At 36.1% G+C, this 22,416-nt stretch overlaps 3 protein-coding genes across 5 annotated transcripts in view; 1 reads left to right on the forward strand and 2 right to left on the reverse strand.

The window, feature by feature from the left end:
- Positions 1–300: 300 nt before the first annotated feature.
- LOC117111516 (protein slit-like) lies at positions 301–9,530 on the reverse strand. Its single transcript, XM_033254438.1, has 2 exons — positions 6,309–9,530; positions 301–488 (listed from the first exon to the last, which is right to left on the reverse strand). The coding sequence occupies exons 1-2, from the start codon at positions 7,313–7,315 to the stop codon at positions 437–439; spliced, it is 1,059 nt and encodes a 352-aa protein (XP_033110329.1). The 5' UTR covers positions 7,316–9,530; the 3' UTR covers positions 301–436.
- The window catches only part of LOC117111512, a 42,357-nt gene continuing 26,534 nt past the window's right edge, over positions 6,594–22,416 (forward strand). The window contains exon 1 of one of the 3 annotated variants that reach the window (XM_033254429.1): positions 6,594–6,681. The gene's annotated coding sequence lies outside the window, so the exon portion shown is untranslated. The remainder of the gene's footprint in view (positions 6,682–22,416) is intronic. The other 2 variants (XM_033254428.1, XM_033254427.1) reach the window with 2 other exon arrangements.
- Positions 13,847–21,380, reverse strand: LOC117111517 (ADP-ribosyl cyclase/cyclic ADP-ribose hydrolase-like). The gene is made up of 8 exons (XM_033254439.1): positions 21,231–21,380; positions 19,712–19,901; positions 19,147–19,273; positions 18,187–18,393; positions 15,707–15,786; positions 15,084–15,179; positions 14,846–14,935; positions 13,847–14,395 (listed from the first exon to the last, which is right to left on the reverse strand). Exons 2-8 carry the CDS (start codon positions 19,885–19,887, stop codon positions 14,260–14,262), a joined length of 912 nt encoding a protein of 303 aa, XP_033110330.1. The 5' UTR covers positions 19,888–19,901; positions 21,231–21,380; the 3' UTR covers positions 13,847–14,259.

Genomic DNA, 22,416 nt, shown 5'->3' on the forward strand with positions numbered 1-22,416 from the left:
TCAAAATTGCGTTGAAAGGAACTAAACTGGGTACTTATATCCTTTTGCCAAAGTTTCTCAACATGTCTTGAATCAGAAAACCCATGGCAAAAGGGCATAACTGACATTTTGAGCGCAAAAATCAATATCTATAGAAAAAATGTGTGCTACACTGGAAGAGACATTATTTGTCTATTTGAATACATTAACCATGAAATCAAATACTAAAACACATTTTAGGGCTAAATAAATTGCACGTTTTGCTTAATATCTCCAAAACAGCAAATTGTCAGTTATGCCCTTTTGCCATGGGGGGGGGGGGGGGGGGGCAGAATTGTCGTATAATGGTATCCAATCTGCAATCAGAAAAACTGTTGTTGCGCTACCCAATCAGAACGACATGCAAATGATTGATACCATCCAATCAGAACGCTTGTTTTATAGTATTGTCCCGTTATTACGATACTTGTTTGTAATGCCGCCTGAGGCTGAATCTGTGATAGATTTTTCTGAGGAGAAAACAGATATTCAGGGAATGATTACAAATATACAGATTGTATTGGAATAAAAACTAATTAGTTTTTAATTGAAAATTGGTACAGTAACATAATTGTATCGTAAATTAACTGACGATTCTGATATCATGCATAAACCCACATTGCTGGTAATCAATCCACACTTTCCCGTAACGAAAACTTAATAAGTGTTCTGCTTCAATATTGTTATTAACATCTCACAAAACAACAGCGTAAACGTGCATGTGTGTTTTTGGGAAACGTGTACTCACTAAATATTCAATAAAAGCGATCTATCTACTATTTTGTATTGAAGAGTTTATTGCCCATGTATGATAGAACTAATCAACTTCTCATGAAGTGGGTGAGTTTCATCATCTAGTATAGATGTGAATAAACTCTTCACTCGTGCATGATAAATAGAGTCAACAGTATGCAGACTCGTATCAGTATTTTTTTCAGTTTTCTTTATTAACCGATCAATCCTCCCAATTCATTCCTTAGATGCATTACCTCCCCAAGATGTTAAATAAGCCCAGACACTGCAAATCATTGATTGATAGAACATAGTGCTAATTTCACTATTAACTTTAAACTCTTTTCATTACGAAGGCAATTCATCAATGTATCAATGTGATTTTTCCATTTAAGTTTGTCATCGAGGACAACCCCGAGATATTATATGTAGATACTCTCAACACATGTATTATTAATAAGGACCATCAATATTTGTGATATTCTTACGAAAGTCAATAATTCTTTAGTTTCCTAATATTAAGTTTGAGATTGTTGTCATCACAATACTGGTATTTAAAAGAATTTATTTCAGCCATAATGGCTGTCATCATCTTTCTTAATAAGATTAAGTAATGCAGTGTCATCAGCAAACTTAATTACTGGACAATCAGCATGACGAGATAGAAAGTCGGAAGTATACAACGTTAAGCAAAGATCGTATAGCCGCGCTATACGATATTTGACGTTAAGTGCCTTGGGGTACACCAGTATATTAGTAACAATGGTCTAGACTTGACCTCATTATTAAACTTCACAAACTGCCTGCGATTAGATAGGAAATCGAGATTAACACCAACTAGCTGTTTAGAGATACCCCATACTTAGTAATTTGTGGGTGAGGAGATGTGGTTGTTGAATGCTGATGAAAAGTCATAGTACATTATCCTTACGTTATTATCCTTATCATCTAGGTGTGAATAGAGCTTATCTAATGATCAGCTGCGGCTGGATGGACCACCCTCATTAAAGATTGTTGAAATAAATAGATAAATAAATACATCTTCTGTACTGTACTCCTTGCAATGTTTACATTGGACCTGGCTGAAACGCTGGCAGCGCCCTAACTGGAGGCAGAAAGGCTATCTTAATACACTGTCTGGGTTATATATTTATTTTTGTTGTGCCAAAGATATGAAAGCTACATGGATGAAAATCACATATGACATATTTACATATATTAGGAATTGAAAACAAAAAAAAGTGAAGAAACTTAATTTTTTTCTATTTTTATTCAATTTTTAAACTCATCTCATCGGATGTTGCCATGTGCGAGCGCGCTAGGCCAAGAAAGTGCAAGAGTGTGGCGACATCGCCTCCGTAGGTATGAAGGGCCTCGAATAGGCCTGTGAATTTTCTGTTTACCCCACGGTGAGGCTAGGCTAAATTTGACGAAACGTTTTGAGGTATTCGTAAATAAATGGAATAATTACTTAGAAAGTAATCATTACAACAACATCTGGTAGACATTATTATAGTTGCTTAAAAGTAATCATTGAGGCAGTCGAATGGATATTCTGAAAATACATTTTTCTTTGCTTCTAACTCAGGCCGAACTTCTGCACTACGTTCTTGCTTTCAGCGTCCATCGCGCAACGCGGCCAAACTGCGGCATCGTCGATCCTGTAATAAAGCGTTTTCGCTTTCTTGGTCTGGCGCTGTCGCACATGGCAACTACGGGGTGCCATACGCAGGAAAAGTCCATGTTAAAATCAAAATGTAATTGCAAAATTCAATGTCTAATTTATCAAAACGTAGACGTAAATTTCTCAAAATATAGATCTAGTTTCCCAAAATGAAGTTCTAATTTTTCAAAACGTAGTTCAAATTTTCCAAAAAGTAGTTCTAATTTCTTTAAAATGTAATTCAAATTCAAAACGTAGGTCTGACTTCATCAAACGCACTCTCCAAATTATGTTCCAAAACGTAAATCAAAACCAGCCAAGCATGACTGGTTTGAAATACATTTTACAACAACAATATATAAACTATAATACCGTAGTTGTCATTCAATGGGGCCCCGACAGTTTTAAACAATAAAAGCTAGCTGGGTTCTGATGTTTGAGATCATGCTTCTGATTTTGTGATCAATCTGCTTTGCATTGTATATAGGCCTTACGTTATTAAAACATGTTTAGTTCTCACTAAAATTAGCCTACTCTCTGTATTTATTTAGACCTAATTAGTGTACATAGGACCTACCAGTACTAGGCCGTTATTACGAGATAATATCTCATAATTACGAGACAATTATCTCGTAATAACGAGATAATATCTCGTAATTACGAGATAATAATTTACTCAGAAAGTTCAGTACAGCTAGTTACCCGTATGTTTGAAACTCGAGCGTTGCGGTGTTTGGGTGTAATGTACACGATTTTCATTTTCATTCCTTGGTACTTTATTTTTGAATAAGATGCTCCACTTGGCCTGTTTTTGGCTACGATAGTTTATTAATTTGTTATTATCAATACTAATTATCATTAAATGAAATATAGTCAGTCAGAGGGCTTATTTATGGTAATAATATGTATACTAAGCCTGAAGGTGGCGCTTTCCTACGGCGGCCATCTTGGATGGTACACATACACAACTCTGCATTGCTTCGCCATCTTGTCAGCACTCTAGTTGTTTAATATAGTGAGAAACCTAATGTCCAAAAAACAGGTTTGCGAGATAGGCTTGCCCAAAGCAATTTTATTGCATCTTCCGGATATTTTGAGTATGCTGAATCCAAAAATGCAAAGGTCCATTTTTTCCGAAATTGTCTTGGCGGCCATTTTGGATTTCAAAATGGCCGCCATTTATACAGTAAAAATAACCATAACTGCGCTATTAGAGTAGGTATCGACATGATTTTGGTACCAAAACCCTATTTTCTCAATGTCAACCTGTCCAATGGTGATGTTCTCACCAGTTTGAAAGTAAAATACCAATTACTGTGCTATTAGAGCAGGTATCAACTTGATTTTGGTAGCAAACCATAGGTTTTCAATGTCAACATGTCTAATGGTCATATTCCCACGAATCATAAATGGCGGCCATCTTGAATTTCAAAATGGCTGCCATTTTCACAGTAATAACAAAGCATAACTGTGCCATTAGAGCAGGTCAACATGATTTAGGTAGCCAAACCCAATGTTTTCAATGTCAAGCTGTCGAATGGTGATATACACATGGATCAAGAATGGTGGCCATTTTGAATTTCGAAATGGACGACAAATTTCTAACACAAACTGCTTAGATTTTTGCGAAGTAATGTCAATTATTAATTGCAAAACCCAAGTTTTAATTGCAACCTATCAACAAATTAACCTGTCTAATGGTTATATTCCAAGTGGAATCATACCTTTTTGGACCATGAAGACAGAAAAACAACACATGTGAAGTACCAAAGAGAAATCCAAAAGGGGCTTTGTCATGATTCTGTATGTCAGTGGTCTTTGGGAAAAGATTAGATCGAATGAGCACACACAACTTTAATACATGATTCAGACATCAAAATAAGTTGAGAGAACTAGTGTATCCGAAAAACAAGATTATATGAGCAAACACTCACCTTAGAGTCATTATGTGGTCATTGCGACCAATAGTAAAAGGTTTGACCGCTTAGGTGAACATGAAATGAGGTTGAAAAACATAAATAAAGGGGTACGAACTAGAGCCAACATGGGTTCGTCTTAATGAGACATGCACAAAGCAGCAATCACTGGACATACAGTATGGTCACACAACCACATCCCAGATTGGAAATACTACAAGTTACATGGGGAACTGATGTCGGCAGTAGATGAATAAGGATCTAAATGGTTGAGAAGTAAAGACAATAATATTAACAGAGACGAGGGAGTACACCAATTGTCCCATGTGTAGGAACAATTTTTGTTGACTCACAACAAGACCCATTAATACCGGAGTGGCTGATATTGTAAAAACACTTGACATGCATCTGAAAAAATGTCAGTCATTTTGAGTAAAGACAGTTGGCATCCGTTCTTCATGTGAATATCACCATTGGACTGGTTAATGTGTTATTAAGTTCGTAATAAAATCTTTTTCAATCGACATATTTACTTTTTTTTTAAATAATGCAGTTGTCATACATGCTAACATTTTGATAGTAAAAAACGGGGGAATTTGGTCATGGGGTGTGGAGAGGTGTTCCCATTACACGTGTAACCCCTCCCCTTGGAGGCTTTAGCTATTAATGTATTATAAGGCAAATCTCATGATTCTTATGATATGTATTCCAATAATAAAAGTACGGTATTGATTTTAAATAACTTGTGTGTTTAATTGAACCACATTTTGTCTTGTGTCTACACAAGACAAAATATGCCTACAGGCTATGTCTATAATGATACCTGCTCTACTAGCAAACTATTGTTATTTTTACTGTAAAAACGGCAGCCATTTTGAAATTCAAGATGGCCGCCATTTATGATCAGTGAGAATATCACTATTGGAGAGGTTGACATTGAAAATATAGTGTTTGCTGCCAAAATGATGTTGATATTTACTCTAATGGCACAGTTATTGTTATTTTTTATGTGAAAATGGCGGCCATTTTTAAATTCCAAAATGGCCGCCAAGATAATCTTGAAAAAATTGACCCTTGCATTTTTGGATTCAGCATACCCAAAATATCCAGAAAATGCAATAAAATTGCTTTGGGCAAGCCTATCTCGCGAAATGACACTAGGATCCACACTAATAGCTCTATGTGTTTATAAGATCTTTGGGAACAAATTAACGTACTTGGTAACGAACTTATGGCGTAACGCGAACATCCTATCTCAGATCCATGGCAACGACTAGGACGCCCTCTCCCAAAAATGATTACTTTTCTGTGCCAGATCGACGCTTCTATTAATTTTGTGTGTTTATAAGATCTTTGGTTTTGGAACAGAATTTTGGAGAGGGCGTTTGATCAAGCCAGACCTACATTTTGAATTTGAATTACATTTTAAAGAAATTAGAACTACATTTTTAAAAATTTGAACTACGTTTTGAAAAATAAAAAGTTTTGGGAAACTAGATCTACATTTTGAGAAATTTACTCCTACGTTTTGATAAATTGGACATTGAATTTTGCAATTACATTTTGATTTTAACATGGACTTTTGCTGCGTATGGCACCCTATAGAACCTCAGATAATGACTTAAAATAAAGGCCCATGGTATACATCTGGCTCGTGTGCACTTTAAAGAACTCATTGCATCTTTCGGAAGAGAGGGGTTACTCCGATGTTATGGTTTATTTCAGTCGTTGTGGAATGATGTGAACAAATAAGTGCTTTTTACGGCTGCTAGGTAGTCACGGACCACGCCCATACGCAATTCAGCAAAATGGCGCTGCAAGTTATTGGTTATTCTCTACCTTTATACCTTTACCGTTTACCGTATTGTTAAAAGATGATATAGTTTCTCGGAAAAATGTCCTCTTAACCCAGAATAAGGGGTAGGCCTACATGTCCCAAAGTAGGAGTTCTGTATCATTGAAAAGGAAATATAACCTACCTTATGTTTAACCGATACAGCAGCACAACAACTAATATCAGCAAACAGAGCGACACTGCCGAAATTACGACCACCCAAACCTGAATTGTACAATGGAGAGTATTCGTGTCAAACTCCTTTACTTGTGGACCAATCAAGTCGGAAGACCAGTAGCAAGATGCCTTAACGGTCACGTTCGTATACTGTAACCAGGCGTGGAACCATCGTATGTCACAATCGCACGCGATCGGGTTCTCTCGTAGGTCTAATTTCACTAATCCGTGAACATCTTGAATTCCAAAACTCTCCCTCAATGCTGTAAATTTATTTTGACTAAGGATTATCGACTGCAATTCAAAAGAACCACTGAATGCGTTTTCATGAAGTGTAAAAAGTGAGTTACCTTTTAAATTTACCATTTTTAGATATGCTAAATCTTTGAATAGTCCTTCATGTAGGTAATATAGTTTGTTATTGGCAAGATCAACATATGTTAAGTTTGCGCTGTTTTCAAATATATTGTAATTAATCTTCCTTATCTTACAATTCCTAGCATAAAATGTTGTTAACGAGTACAAATCATTAAACCACTCCTTTTTTAATTTCAATATTGCTGTATTGTCACGGATATTTAAGGTCATCAACCTTGTAAGGTTTTTGAACGCGTCTTCACCAATACAGTTTGTGCTCAATTTATTGTAGGATAAATCCAAATATTCCAACATAGGTAGTTGAAATGTATTGTTCCCTAATCCTCTTAGTTTGCTCTTCCTGACAATCAATTTTTTTATATAGCAAGGCAGTAGAGACAGGCCTTTATCAAATATTTTCTCATTGCACTCAGCAGTAAAGCTCTTACATGTACATATTTCATCAGTGAATCCAGGAGGGCAATACAATACGGTGTTATTGCCAGTCTGGTTATTGCAGCTCCATACCTTTGTAGTAGAATATGCAAATACAAACAAGATCGTTACTAGCAATGTAAGTCGCCGTACCATGGTTGTTTCGCTTCCTCTTCGATACATCCTGATTATGCACTGCTAAAATGCCACCGTTAACATAGGTATATACACATTCGAGGTGATAGGCCTACTAAATCATTTGTTTCGATTTTGAAGTATTGGAACGGAGATATATTTAGCAAACCAAACTGAAGATGTTGTTCACTAGTGGTATAAAAGCATTAATGCAAGATAACAAGTGAAACTCTATAATTGTTGATGTATTTTTGCGAAAACAGGTTACACACTTAGGCCCCTATTTTTTGTACGACAAACAATCCTCTTAATAGAATGAGGAACAAAACAAGGAAGTAAATACAGTATTACGAAGACTGTGGGCTTTTGCTTTATAATCTCATAATCAATAGGACTCGAGCATGCGTCATAAAAGACATTTTTATTTATAGATAGGCTACAATAAGGTAATGGTATAGTAGTTTCGTTTTTCTATTGCGACTTCTACAATAATGCGCGTTTATAATAATAATAGTAATAATAATAATAATAATAATAATAATAATAATAATAATAATAATAATAATAATAATAATAATAATAATAATAATTTCTTTATTCACGGTAAAACTTGTCTCAACAGAAATTCAAAAGTTGTTTTTCAGCAAGACCGTGTCCTTAAACTACCGGTAATAATGTACATAAATCTAAATAAAATACGCATTAAACCTTAGTTAAAACATCTTAGGCCTAGATACTTGTAATACTAAACTAAATATAAAATGCGATTAAAAAAGTATAAAATACACATTAAAACTTAATTAGAATTAAAACATTATATGTACAGATATACATCAATACTGGTAATATAATAAATACACATTAACATTTTGAATTAAAACATTATATGCCGGTAAAACATCACAATAAAAATATGATAGGCATAGATAAAAATGCAATTATGGTCAATGGAACTCATTTCATTTCATTTATATCGTGTTTGTAACACAGTATAAGAACATTACAACAAAAGAGTGCTTTTAGGCGGTAGGCCTACAAGGTATAAACAAAAAAATGAATTGAATCAACTTTTGAGTGATTTTCCAACCTTCTAAAAGCCAACAGAGATAATGGAAAAAATATAATTGAAACTAAAATTGAACAGTAAGTATAATATACATGTGTTAAAAACTTCATTGTATTACAAGTGATTTTTACTTTTCCACCTGGACACCCTCTAGGAGACTTATATAGAAATATGACTCTCTGTACATATATTAACTTTCTTATCCTTAGCAATTAATGTACGGTAATCCCTAAAAACTTAAATCTTATTTTCAAGGATCATCAATCGTCGATGTTGAAGACAGATTTTGTATGGAACAGTATATTGAAATAAAATTAGACTGGGGAAAACGTAATCTTGTGACTCTTTTTTTTTCAATATCCCCATTGTATTGTAGAGGCATCACGAAGGCTCATATTCCAATATAATAATAAGTTTAGGATTACAGGATCCAATTTTTCTCATAATAAAATGAAGAGAGGATGCTTTATTTTTCATGGTCCCCTATTAAGTTTAGTATAGATTGTGACCACAAGGTACTTATATCTTTTGATCAGGACAATATCTGTCTTTATTTAGGACACACATTATTAGCAGATCTAATTGTACAGAGGGTGTCATCTTCGTATATCGTAACACAGATAGCGAGCGAGGAATCGAGGCTCTTTACAGACAAATTATGGGCTCTAGTACCGATCCTTGGGGAACCCCTAGACAATTCATGACATACTGGGTAAAAAGACCCCCTAAAGACGCCCTTTCCACTACGCTCCAGCAAGAAAAATATATCGGTAGAGCCACAAATACTAAATCCATGAAGTTCTTTTAGAAAAGGGTAGAAGAGAAATGCCTTAATGCAATCGAGAAAAACGGCATCGATTTGTCTAGGAGAGGGGAACGAGCGTTCACCGAGTGTAGTACTCCAATTATCATTATTAACCATAAACAATTACAGGGTCTCTAATCAGAACCCTTGAGTAAAACCCCTTTGAGGGAGGGATAACTTATCACAGATGATTGCTAATTTGTTTTTAAATCACTTTCAAAAACACAAACGGGTTAAGGTTCAGTCAGCTAATCTGGTGGTAGCCACTGTTTGTGCGCTGAACCGTTGAGATCTCTAAGTCCCTGGTTCAATTCCCATCGCTGCCTCTCCTTGTGTTTCAGTTGGAGGCTGAAACTACAATAGCGCACCGTCTTTCGGATGAGACGTTTTAGCCGTTGGTCCCGTGCATTTATGGCCCATGTGCACGTGAAAGAACGCAGTACACTCTTCGGAAAAGAGGGATTGTCTCCCGGTGTACTACCCAATCACCACCAGAAGGACCCCACTGGAAATAAGTCTTCTTCGAGACTTCGTGGGCTATCCTTGGTATTTCCACGGAATAAATTCAATCCAATCCAATCCAGTTCACCATTCAAGGTTGAGATGGATTACCACATACCAACTCGGCATCAGCATGAAGGCCTTGGTACCTTAAGGATAAGACATAGATATCTCATTAAGACAGGTCAGGCGAAAAAATAATTGATTTATTTAGACTTAATTACCGCGTGTTAAAGTAAAGAGCATCGAAACAGATAGTTTCGATATATATATATATATATATATATATACTGAACTCTTCAGTCGTGAAGCTGGAGGTTGATATTGAATTATCGGTTAATCTCTGAGACCTAAAGCATGTTCCAGAAAAAGTGTTGTAAATAACCATGATGTTCGAAGGGCGGAAAATAATGCACTACTGTATTAGGAAATATTGGTAAAATAAGACATTCTAGTATTGAGAACCTCTTATTAAAAGAACAGTTGTTTCGTCTTAATACATTTGAAGCAAAACCTACCTCTACCTTTACATTGACAATTGGTTCGGGGGTTCTCTCCCGGGAAATTTTGATTTCTAAATGGCAGGAAATGAGCTTTCTCGACTTCTGAGGTGTCTTTTAATGACTTAAGTCCTTCAAAGTTCAAGGTTTTCCTCCTCTTGAAAACGATTTTATGAATGAATCAATGAATCCCAAAAACCCAAAAAGAAAGGCGGGTTCGGGTTCTCCCCGGGAAAATTCTGATTTCTAAATGGCGGAAATTGAGCTTTCCCGACTTCTAAAGTGTGTTTAAAGACTTTTAAGTTCTTCAAAATTCCAGGTTTTCCCCTTGAAAACGGTCAGGTATTTTTTCTCATTCTTATTACAGTAAATAGGCCTTATGTGTGTACCGGTATTCATACTTTGCATAATAGTCTTTTTTCCATGAATCGATGATGAAGCCCAAAAAATAAGAGCCGGGTCGGTTGTCCTCCCCCGAGAAAATGTTGATTCCAAGATGGCGGGGAATGAGCTTTCCCGACTTCTAATTTTCTATTCAAGGTCTTTATTCTTTTTTCAGATAAAAATCCATAACATAATCATAAAAAGAAAGACAATGGATAAATAGCACAGCACCAGACATAAAGCCAATGATGAAAATGGAAGAAATAAAAAAAGCATATAAAAACATATTAAAAATTGAATTGAATTTTCTTAATGCAACAAAGAAAAATCAGTTAGGACCTCTGATCACCCAGATCCGAGAAAATTAACTCGGTCGGGGACTGAATAAACACTCTCTTCCCCCAGCCTCCCCTCATTCTTCCCTTTTTCATTTCTTGCATTTTTTGCCGATCATACAAAAATCTACATAGACATTATATTATTTTCTGCCAAAAAGTGGGTTCCGCCGGCCATGATAAAAACACAAAATTGCGATTTCACTTAAGTTCAGGTTGAGCTTCATAATATTGCATTAGATTATTTGGATTTTTCTTTGTGAAACACAACAATGATGGAACACAGTGGGTATTACACCAGAAGACAATCTTCAACTCTTTTCTGAAGTGTGTACTACGTTCTTTAACACGTTTTATCCGAAACACGATGAGCATTTTAATTTCCGTTTGACTGAAACATCAGGAGAGCAGTGAAATTAGGAATGAACTGGGTACCAAGATCTGAAAAGAAGGTTGAAAGTAAAGTTGAATTTGGGTCAATTGAAACCGACTATTTTGAAGTTACAGAAGGTGTAAGCAATGATGTGTTTTGTCACCGACACTCTTTTCAATATACATTAATGAGTTAGCAAAATTATTTCATTCGGCTAAATTTGGAGTTTGCATTAATGAAATGGGTTGTTCATTTTTTTGCAGATAATGTCGTACTATTAGCAAACGATGCCAATGAGTTGCAGAGCATGTTAGACATTGCAAATGATTTTAGTAACAAATGTAGATTAAGGTTTAATCACAAAAATCAAATGTATTGATTATGGGGAAGAGAGTGAATGATAAAAGTCTGGCAATTGGGTGAAGAGAATATTAATGTGGTTGACACATACAATTATTTAGGCTGCACAATACTGTATAAAGAAATGATTCAGATCATAAGCAAAAATGAAGTAATAAATCTAGGTAATAAAATAATAGGATATATTCAATCTATCCTAAACGATCAAGATGATTTTAACCGGGTTTACTACGGGGACATACTATGGAAAGCTATTGGTATTTCCTCAATTAATTATGCTTGTTGAAAGTGGTCTGGAGGTAAAAATGATATTGAATGTTTAGAACGTTTACAAATAAACCATGGCCAGATTTATACTTAGGGCACCTACACAGGAAAGGAGGTTTTATGCGGAATTAGGATGGCAATCTCTTGAGGCTATGCAAAACTGCCAGCTTATAAAGTTTGTAAAAAGGCTGGTAAACCTTGGGCGGATTGCTATAAGCGGTCTTTAGACGGTCTTCACGGTTAGCCGGCTATAATCGTGACGTCACTACTGGTCTATGATTACAGACCATTGCTATACCGCGGTCTAAACAGTAAGCAGTTTTAAATTTTAAAGCCTACTCTGAGGAGGCTTAAAGCGGTCTTAAATAATTTTCATCATGACGTTCTACTGATTAATTCAAGAGTGCAATGGCAAGACCTAGGCCTAGATCGTCAAAGTCGGAGAATCGCACGACGAATATTCCGCACACTTTTCAACGTCTGTGAAAATAGGTCTACGTTTATTTACGTTCATTTCCATACATTTGCGTGCGTCGAGCACGCATGACGTCGCCCCTAATCTTACGTTGCCAGGGAGTTTGCTTGCATTTCAATGCTCAAAGCGGTCTCAGGGAAGGTTTTATAGCAATGGTCTTTGAGGAATGACTTTAGTTTAGTAAGACCGCCTAAGTGAAAGCCGGCTTTATTAGAGACTGTTTTATAGCAATCCGCCCCTTGAAACAGATCGGTGGTCATTTAAACACTAGAAGCTATTTTAATTGCAGGAGAAAAAGTATAGGTCTAAATGCACTTGGTTAAAACAAATTGAAGAATTTTTTTCAAATGGTAATTATGATATTGAAAACATGATATTAAAAATAGCAATGTCAATGAGTCTTTATATAAAAACCTAGATAAACACAACTTATTTAAAAGTGCAATGAACATTAACTTCCTATCTGCAAATTAAATCGTTTCAAGGTATTACTTTTCTAGAGGGAAATAGAAATATGTACTTTATATGACTATTTTTAAAGGTGCAAATCTAAAATTCAACACTTTACAACTAAATGGCAAAATATTTAATTGGAGCGATGACATGGACGAGATATGTCTATGGTGCCAAGATTTAAACCATTTTTTATTCACTTGTAGAAACACTGTAATTAACACTATAATAAGTAATGAGGTAAATAAGCTTGAAAATGAATGGTATAAAACAAACCACGTTTTTATACTATAGAGTGTTTTACTGTACGAATGTAGCCTATACTGTGTTCTTTGAATGCTGTATTGTGAAAGCACCACTTGATCGCATGTGCCACTGTCATAAATGTGTACGGTTGAATAAAGTTATTATTAGTATTACATGATACAAATCAACTAAAAGGCTACTGAAGTGTGGGAGTTGATTTGGCTCGATGCAAACTAATCCCAATTACAGTATACTTTTTGAGTCACTACAGTCACGCCCAAAAGCGTGTGTAACCCGGTATTTTATTTAAATTTAAAAAGAAAATGCCTTTGTTGCTCTTTTACAGATTGATTTATTGCACATTTCTCAAGTTAAGACCTGTTTAATAATAGACATTTCCGAAGTGTCAATCAAACTTAACAACTGACTAATCAGAACAGCGCTAGGAATGCGCGCGCGTCTCACAAACACACGTGTTGTCCCACAAACGCACGTGTTCGCGTATGTTTTAACAACTGTCGCCTTGTGGGACCTTAGCAACAATATCCAAGGGGCGGGGCTTAGCGGAAAGGTCCATTGTATCTGGCACTCAACAGCGTCGACTCGTCTCTCCGTCGTTTTATGAAGTCTAGAAGCATTCATGACGTTGCCTACAGTTTTGCTGTCCTTTCCTCACGACCGAAATTTTAAGAGATGCAGAATGGTGTAAATTTACACTGTCTCTGTGTGTTCCTGTACCCACTCCAGAAAAAAAAAAAATGATACACAGTCTATTAAAGGGTAGACTGCATATACGAAACAAACAAAATAAGCGTTTGCATTCTCTCAGACAACCATGTCTCAGACATTACTGTATTTATTTATTCAGTACAACAATGCATAATTATGATTTACATTCTATAAAAAAATACTACCTTGATATAGGCCTATGCATTTCACTCATTGCGCACTTTTGAACCACGTGTGATTGGGTGTGCGCTTTGTTAATACCCGGATGCCTGCGCAGCCATGCACAAGAACACACAAGTTAGTTGTAAAAATGCATGTACACTGCATACAAAAAATATAGGCCTAATTATCGGGTATCAAATTATGACAACATTTATGCTTACCCTTTAAGAGTAAAAGCACAAACAATTAACCAATAGTGTCTAGGTTAATTTTTCACAACCCCCAAAATGATCATAAGGAGCCCTTACTACCTCTTTCCGTTAAAAACAATTAGCTTTAAGTATTTAAGATTGAAACAGCGAGCAAAAATAATGCCATCGTCGGTGTAATTATTGGCATATAACCTGAATTAAAGAGAGCAAGGCACTCGTCTGCCTCTGGTTGTTCAGCACATTGGATCGCTCTGATTCGGCTAGAGAAGGAGGAAAGAAAAAAAAATGAAAATGTAAACTATTATAACAATATATTTTCGCTATTAATAGCACTAAAATTATCATTTATAAGGACGAAATACGCTCCAGGACTCTACTTAATATATAGATTTTTGTATAAAAAGGTAATTTTGTATCTTATTTTTGTTACGGTGTGAAAACCCCAGACACTAACTTGCTAGATTTGAACTACTGTATCGAAAAGTTTAGCTATACTGGCCTACCTAACGTACGTGCAACTATTAGACGTCAGACTATTAATAGGCCTATTTATTGTGACGTACCGTACCGTAATACTAAATATAATTTAAATAGGCCAACTAGTTATTCTCATTTTTTTTTTAAATCAGTATTTTGTTTGGCAGAATTTTGTGTATATGTGGTAGTTGTGTGTGTGTTTGCTATAAAATTGATAATAACTCTGTACTTACTCTGGATTTTCTTCGCAATAAAAAGTTATATTTCGTGCTTCGATGATATTTTTCAACTCCAAGAGCGAACCGGTTCCACAATGTTCACTTCTGTAAAATAATATAACAAATATAGGCCTTTAACTAAGTGAAACAAGACGAAGATCTGCCAATGAGTGATATCATCAAGGATTAACATGATGTCACTAGATGACGTCTTCATTAGTCAAGATGGCCTATAATTGCAAATATTACTTACGTAGTTGTATTGTCACCAATATCTCTAACCAAAATAGCAGTCAGCTGGCTAACGGCACCTGTTTGTAAATTAGGAACTTCAATTTCCCTAAAGACACTGAAATGGAATACGCAATACATATTAAGATAAGTTTACACTATTGCAGATGCGAAGTAGTATACCGGTATTCTGCGCTTTTTACTTTTCAAAGTTAAGCCTTGTTCCATAACATTACTACACTGTCGCTGCAGTGTTTCATTGCGGCCCTTATACCTTAAATGCTCGAAGAAGCGCCGCTTTCAAATAAACGCCGCGGAGCTTAATAGAGAGTATTATACTACCTTGTGTGTAATGGAGCACTTTAGAAACAGTGTTTTAAATACAATGTATACAATTAGAATAAATAAATAACACAATGAATTCACGAGCATTTCGTTATAAACGTTTATTTACGATGATGAGGACCTATGATAGGCCTACTAAACTATGGGAATATGCGAGATGGTGCGAATGGGTAAGTGTGGTAATTGAAACCTAAAAAGGCATTTACTAAAAATGCTCTCAGTGAAAATACAAACGTCTATATTTATTGATTGTGCGTCCGTTTTTTACAGTGCCTATATATTGGTTTAAAAGTTTCCTACCTGCCGTTACGAAAAGACGGTCGACCAAAATTCGATGCACTTAGAACAACTTCTACTTTACCTTTTGCCGTTCTTGCAAACTGTATAATAATAATAATAATAATAATAATAATAATAATAATAATAATAATAATAATAATAATAATAATAATAATAAATATAATAATAGGGTCAAATTGAGACAAGCCAAACTGCTTCTATAAATTTATCCTTATCAATAGAATTTTGTTATTGAAATTTAATGATTTTTGTTATGTTCATCCATTGATTGAATAAATGTATATTGAATTGAATTAACAACAACAACAGCAACAGCTGAGCACTCAGAAGAGAGCATATCTCCGCCCACCGCAAAACTCTTTCTATAACATAAGCCTCCCACAAAATGTTCCTAATTTACTTCAACCACCACCACGAAGCCCCCGGAAGCTCCAGCATTCTAGACATTTACAGGTGTTATTTAATTGATTTGAGAGGCCATACATTAAAAAAATTTTTGAGTTAGACAAAGATAAAAACCAAAAAAAAACTACTACTTTACTACTGGTAATTTAACAAGAGCCACAGTAGCATGATACAAACTCCAAAGAAACCAGTAGAGTTTATTCTTTCTTTTTTATTCTTTTTAAGAAATAAGAAGTACTGTATGGCTTATAGCACTTTGGAAGTTGTATCGTATCGGGACGATCAGCGACGCTCTGCTGCTGCCCTTCCCTTCCTCATATTTTGGGCGGATAGGCCTACACGTTCGTACTGATTAAATAACAATGTTGTAACAGTTGAAAATGCACAATTTTTATTTATTTTTTTATGTTACAGGTAGGCCTAACAATCACGTTTTACTCTTTATAGCTGGCAAACAAAATGCATGCAATGTATTGGTGTTGAAATGGAAGTATTATGGAAATAGAAATATGGGGATTTGGTTTTTAGCGTCGTTGATGTAAAGATGCATTAAAAGTATTCCCAAAAAGTTCCGAAAAAAGTGAAGTTAGTACATATAGAACGCTATACACATTTACTGTAATTGCACTAATTTAAATATTCGTCAAATACCTATTGTTTCGGCACACGGTAATACGGTAAACTAATTCTCATATCCACACCCTACTTCGAATCGCGACCAAAATTGATACACTCCTTCATTAAAACATGACAAACTATGGAAAGCGTCATTTTTAACCATTGATCCAATCAAGAGATATTTATGTCTGGATCTTAATGGTCCTCACATGTACCCCCGTATTTGTATCGTCACCAGCACTTCACAATTTTTCCTTTTAATTGGGTTAAACCTTCACGAAGGTTTCAATCATATCACTTCATTATTTTTTTTAATATCTGGTCTGGGACGTTTTCCTTTGAGTGGTCCTCATATGCACACCCTACGCCGGTTGGTCACCAAAATTTATCGTGACCAGCGCTTGATAATTTATTCCTTGTAACTTCTTTAAACTTCCAGGAAAGTTTCATTCATGATACTTGAATAGTTTTTGAAATATCTTGTCTAGGACAAAATCCTTTAAATGATCCTCACATCCACACCTAACCCGGAGAGTCACCAAAATTTAATCACCTCATCCTTGGGTCATACCTAACAATCCCTGTAACTGGAATTTACATATGTGCAGCCGTTTTTGAGATAATTTGTACACGAAAAAAAAAATGAAACAGCAAAGCGTTACTAACACACACACACACACACACTTACAAACACACGAAACGAAAACATATATCTCCTGGCGGAGATAATATTAATGATAATGATGATGATGATGATGATGATGATAATAATGTGGACCCATTTTCATAAAAGTTTACTCATTCTACGCAAAAATATGAAAAATGTGGACCCATTTATTTAACATTTTACCCATTTTAAGCTAAATAGGGCATATCAGAATTCTGGACACATTTTTCAAAAGTGGACTCATTTTTTGCATAAAACTGCATAATTTGGACCCATTTTTTAAAATGTGGACCATTCTTTGTGGACCCATTAGGACAATTGTGTGGGACTGTCCCAAATGTCTCAATAGCTGGCTACGGCATTGCCTACTACTACTACTACAATTGGCAGAGTAGTTCAGTACCGGTATGTTTTGCAGCAAGTACAACCTCAATAGTGCTTCAGACACTGATCAGAGCTAATGATGAGATGAGTCTTTCGGAAGTGAGATGACATGACGAACTTCCCGTTTCGTCGTCATGTATTTCAAAATGTTGTCATACAACCAGTCAAATACAAATTTGTGTATCATAATCAACACAAGTAATTGTCATTACAATCAATGTCATCATTGAAGACAGTATCATTGCACTATTATTATTATTATTATTATTATTATTATTATTATTATTATTATTATTATTATTATTATTATGTCGTTGAAGTGGTGACTGACTTTTTTTCATTCCACTTTCTAAAGTGTTAATCCCACCCCTAAAAGCTTAAAAAGAAAATTATTCTAGTAACTTACAGACATCGAAGCCTTGTTCCAAAAAATGCTAGACGTGGAATTTGAACAAATTGGACACATATCAAAGTTAAAGCCAGGAGACTCTGTTGAACCGCAAAATGTTACGCCGTTCATCATATAACCGATGAGGGAGTCTTCCAACGATTTACGTTCAGTAAACAAGGCATATTCGTGAGCGATTTTGAATGGTCCTGACCAAAATAATTGCTAATTTGGAATAGAAGATAATAATAAATATAAAGTCAAAAAGATCAGTACAGGAGAGATCATAGTAGCAGTTGGTAAAGTCTTGTGGTGGCGCTAGTGGGGTGGATTCCCTTTCGTTAAACACACGTCAGAGAGAAAGTTGTTTTTTTTTTTTTTTTTTTTTTTTTTTTTTTTTCAAATTCATTGTCGGAGATTCGGACGCCCCGTGTACCCTCTACTTTTCCGGAAACGAACGCAGAAAAGAGTAGGGAATTGTTTCCCAGTGTATTTACCAACAATTTACCAACAGAAGGACCCCACTCTGGTTTAGACAAGTTGTCATCGTCGACGACACCGTCACGTTAACGGTCAAAGTCATGTGTAGGCCTATCTTCTCTCTTCCATCGTCGTCACCGTCAGCCACCAGCCAATTAGGTCTACTGAGTGGCGTCATAAATATTAGGCCTATCAAGTTATTCTCCTCTCTTTCCTTACCGTTGTTACCGTCAACGACTGTCAGGTCTAATATAGAATAAATATTCATCATTGTCATCACACCATGGTTCTCCTCCACTCGTCTCGTTTTGTCGTCAATTACATCATCATTATTTTACTTGATTCACTCTCATAAACAAATCTAATGGTTCACAAAAGGAGAAATAACCTATTTGGGGTGGGGGGTGGGGCACAGATGTTAAAATCCGCAGACGTGGGCCACAACGCACTCCTCATTGCATCCCATCATCTCGCACAATGATCCACATTTATACTTACCATATCTGGGGGTAGGTCCTGTTTTCCTTCGTCGACGAAATCGTCAAACGCGTCTGGTCCCAAAGAACACGGTTCGTGGTATGTAACTTCTGTCGTAAATGTGTTGATGAGGGATGTGCAATTAAAACTTTGAAAACATTGAAAGAATGAAATGAAGTGTCACCTTAACAATAAATAACTAAAGGTAGTAGGTTTTCAGTTTTATCTATAAGTATTACTAATGTGTTTGTTGAATAGTCAAAAGTCAATTGGTCATAGAAATTTTAATTTTTTTTTTTAAATGACATTAATCAGGATTATGCCCAAAACCTAATGATTAGGTCATAACAAGAAACTTGCTGAAGAGCACATAGTGGTTAACGGAAGTGGTTGTTAAATTTTGAGGTGAAAGTGTCAAGGTCATTTTTTTTAATTACAGTATACCACAGTAGGCCTATTCGTTATTCTTATACCTTCATGTTCAGAAAAAGGGTGGAAGTATGTACTCAATTGAGTGACCGCTAAAGTATTATAAGTTTTTACAACACATATTTTCAACATATATTTTAAGTATTATGATATTCACCTTGGCCTTAGGGCGGGGCCACAATAAAAGTTACTATTAACAGGTTTTATACACTGGATGTACTCATGGCACCTTCCTTCCAGGATCTCAAGGATGTTCATAGTCGTACCAGTTCCAGTCGCGCATACGACCAATAGCAAGCTAGCAAAAATCGGCATCAAGAATATGGCAGCCATTCTGGCACGTATTTCTGAAATGCAAAAATGGTTAATGCATAATTTTTCATCAAAGTAATAGGCCTTTTCACTAAGCCCCGCCCCTTGATCTGTTACTAAGGTCCCACAAACGACAGCGTAAATGTACGTAAACACGTGTTTGTGGGACGAGCACGTATTCCTGGCTCTGTTATGATTGGAAAGGTGTTGATAATGGATATTCATTGACAATTGACAATCCGTGTCCATTCTGAATGATACAGTATGCGCCTTAAATCACACAACACCCTATCTAGAGCCAAGGTCAGGTTGTATCCATTTCGCAACCAGGATAAGGGAAGGAAATACCTTGGAATACTGTAGTACCTGGCAGGAAGGCTGCTCAATAGAATATTTAATATGATATCAAGTGAACATACCAAGGATGTAATGTTGACTTATGATATATAGGCCTAACAAAGATCTAGACAAATTATGTCGATGATTTACCCATAATAGCGTTGGTGGTTGGATGTCTATTTCAGTGCCTAAGATAATATTACTACTCTATTGAAACTGTGATACAATACGAAAATCACTTTCGATGACTTCTCGGAAACAAAACCCTTTCCTGTCACTCTCCATCGACTGTGTATTTATTTATTCCTTCACATATACACCGTAGAGAACTAGTCAGCCATTACATCCCCTCCCTATGGGTGAAACGTACCGTGATTAGGCCTGCACTATAGTAAGGTTTGGACAGTAGTGTTTGGGGCCCTTAATATCGTACTAGCCGTGCTATATATATAAATGCTATAGGCCCTATATTTGACCCTTTTGTGCTTCGATGTTATGAGCTCTCTCACTGATTAAAGCCAGGGGCACGGGACCATAAGGGGCCCGGGATATTAGGGGCCTGATGGGCATTTTTCCCAGAACATGGACCACCCAAAAAATCGGCCGTTAATAATCAGAACGTGTAACAATAATACATTAAATCGCTGAAAAACATGAAACGGGCGGGAGCTTCGACACATCTCACTCGGGCACTGTCGTGGCTCCAACCTGAGTATAATGGACCAAAGCACCGTAGCCAGGGTAGGCCCCATACTCGGGCCTCTTCGTTACGCCGTTATACAGAATATTTCAAGTCTATTTATATTACAGCTCTTATCATTGGGTATACGCAGAAATGAACATTGATCACATATCCGTCAACATACAATATACGGAATTGCGCCTCTCTACCAATAACATTCATGTATAGCTGTGTCATAGTCTCCTCCCGCCGTGTGCCGCGAATGTGGGAGTAGCAGCTAATTTTTAAAATGAGTGTTCTATTAAGCAAATTATAGAAAAATATAATATGGACAACTCCTTACCGTGAATGTCACCTTCTAAAAATAGTAGCCAACTGCTAACAACAGCCAACCGACTTGCTTCCACCGAAAACGGGGAATTTCTTTTCACAACTATCAACGATAACAGCACTGTTAAGAGAATTAGGAAGTAGCCTATGTTATGATGGCGCTTTCTGATTGGCTAAGCAAGTGATGAATTTAACCACGGAAGAGTAAATACAGTACTGTATTTTATAATACATTTTCATGATTTCACTCAATGATGCAATCATGGAGAGTTATGTGGTAATAAAACAGGAAACCCAGTTTTCTTTCAAAGCAATTTTAAAGCAGTCAACCTTAGCAATTTTTAAAAGCATTGTTATAAACAAAACACTGGTAACTATTAAGAAAACATAATTGCAACTAATTTAAAATCGATATTTACAAACAATTACAATATTTATAGTCTGTTGAAGCACGCTCTTTATGGGATAAGAATGTTATGGTGTGACTTCCTATTGAATTTCTATTTGGAATATGTTTGAATGGTTTGAATTTGAATTTAGTGGGTTTGAATTCTTGTTGAATGGATTGTTTGTTATTTTTGGCGGACTCGGCCTTCCATAGTATTGTTTTGTAAGAAACCGGGTAGTTTGACGTTCGAAAATTTAATTAGTGAAATTTATCAAAATATGATTAAATTTACTTGAAGTACACTGTGTACTGCCTGATGGCAGGAAATGAGCTTTCCCGACTTTTAAAAAAATTTCCTGAAAATGTAGTCTAGATTTTTTTCCCTTTTTTTCCGGGGTGGGGTCAGGACCCCCCCCCCCCCCCCCCACAGATCCGCAGTTGTGAATTGCGAGTAAATGTAACTCGGTTGGGGCGGGACTAGATAAACACGATCCCTTTCCCCTCCCTCTCCTCCTTCTTCCCTCTTTCTTTTCTTGCATTTCTTTCCGATCACACAAAAATCTGCATGGACTTTATATATTTTCTGCCAGAAAGTGGGAGACCCGCCACCCCCCCCCCTCTACCTCCAGTGCAGTGCAAAACTAAAGTGGCACAGTGCAAAACTAAAGTGGCCCAATGCAAAACTCAACCACTTGACTTTCCACTTGTTTTTGTCCGTTTGGCATTCCATATACAGCAGTGCAAAACTCGGTGCAAAACCTGAGATCAGTGCAAAATCTGAGATTCAATGGGGCCCCGACATTTTTAAACA

The sequence above is a fragment of the Anneissia japonica genome, unplaced genomic scaffold (assembly GCF_011630105.1).
Source record: "Anneissia japonica isolate Jap-2015-1 unplaced genomic scaffold, ASM1163010v1 scaffold6030_len697274_cov183, whole genome shotgun sequence".
NCBI classification, from domain to species: Eukaryota; Metazoa; Echinodermata; class Crinoidea; order Comatulida; family Comatulidae; genus Anneissia; species Anneissia japonica.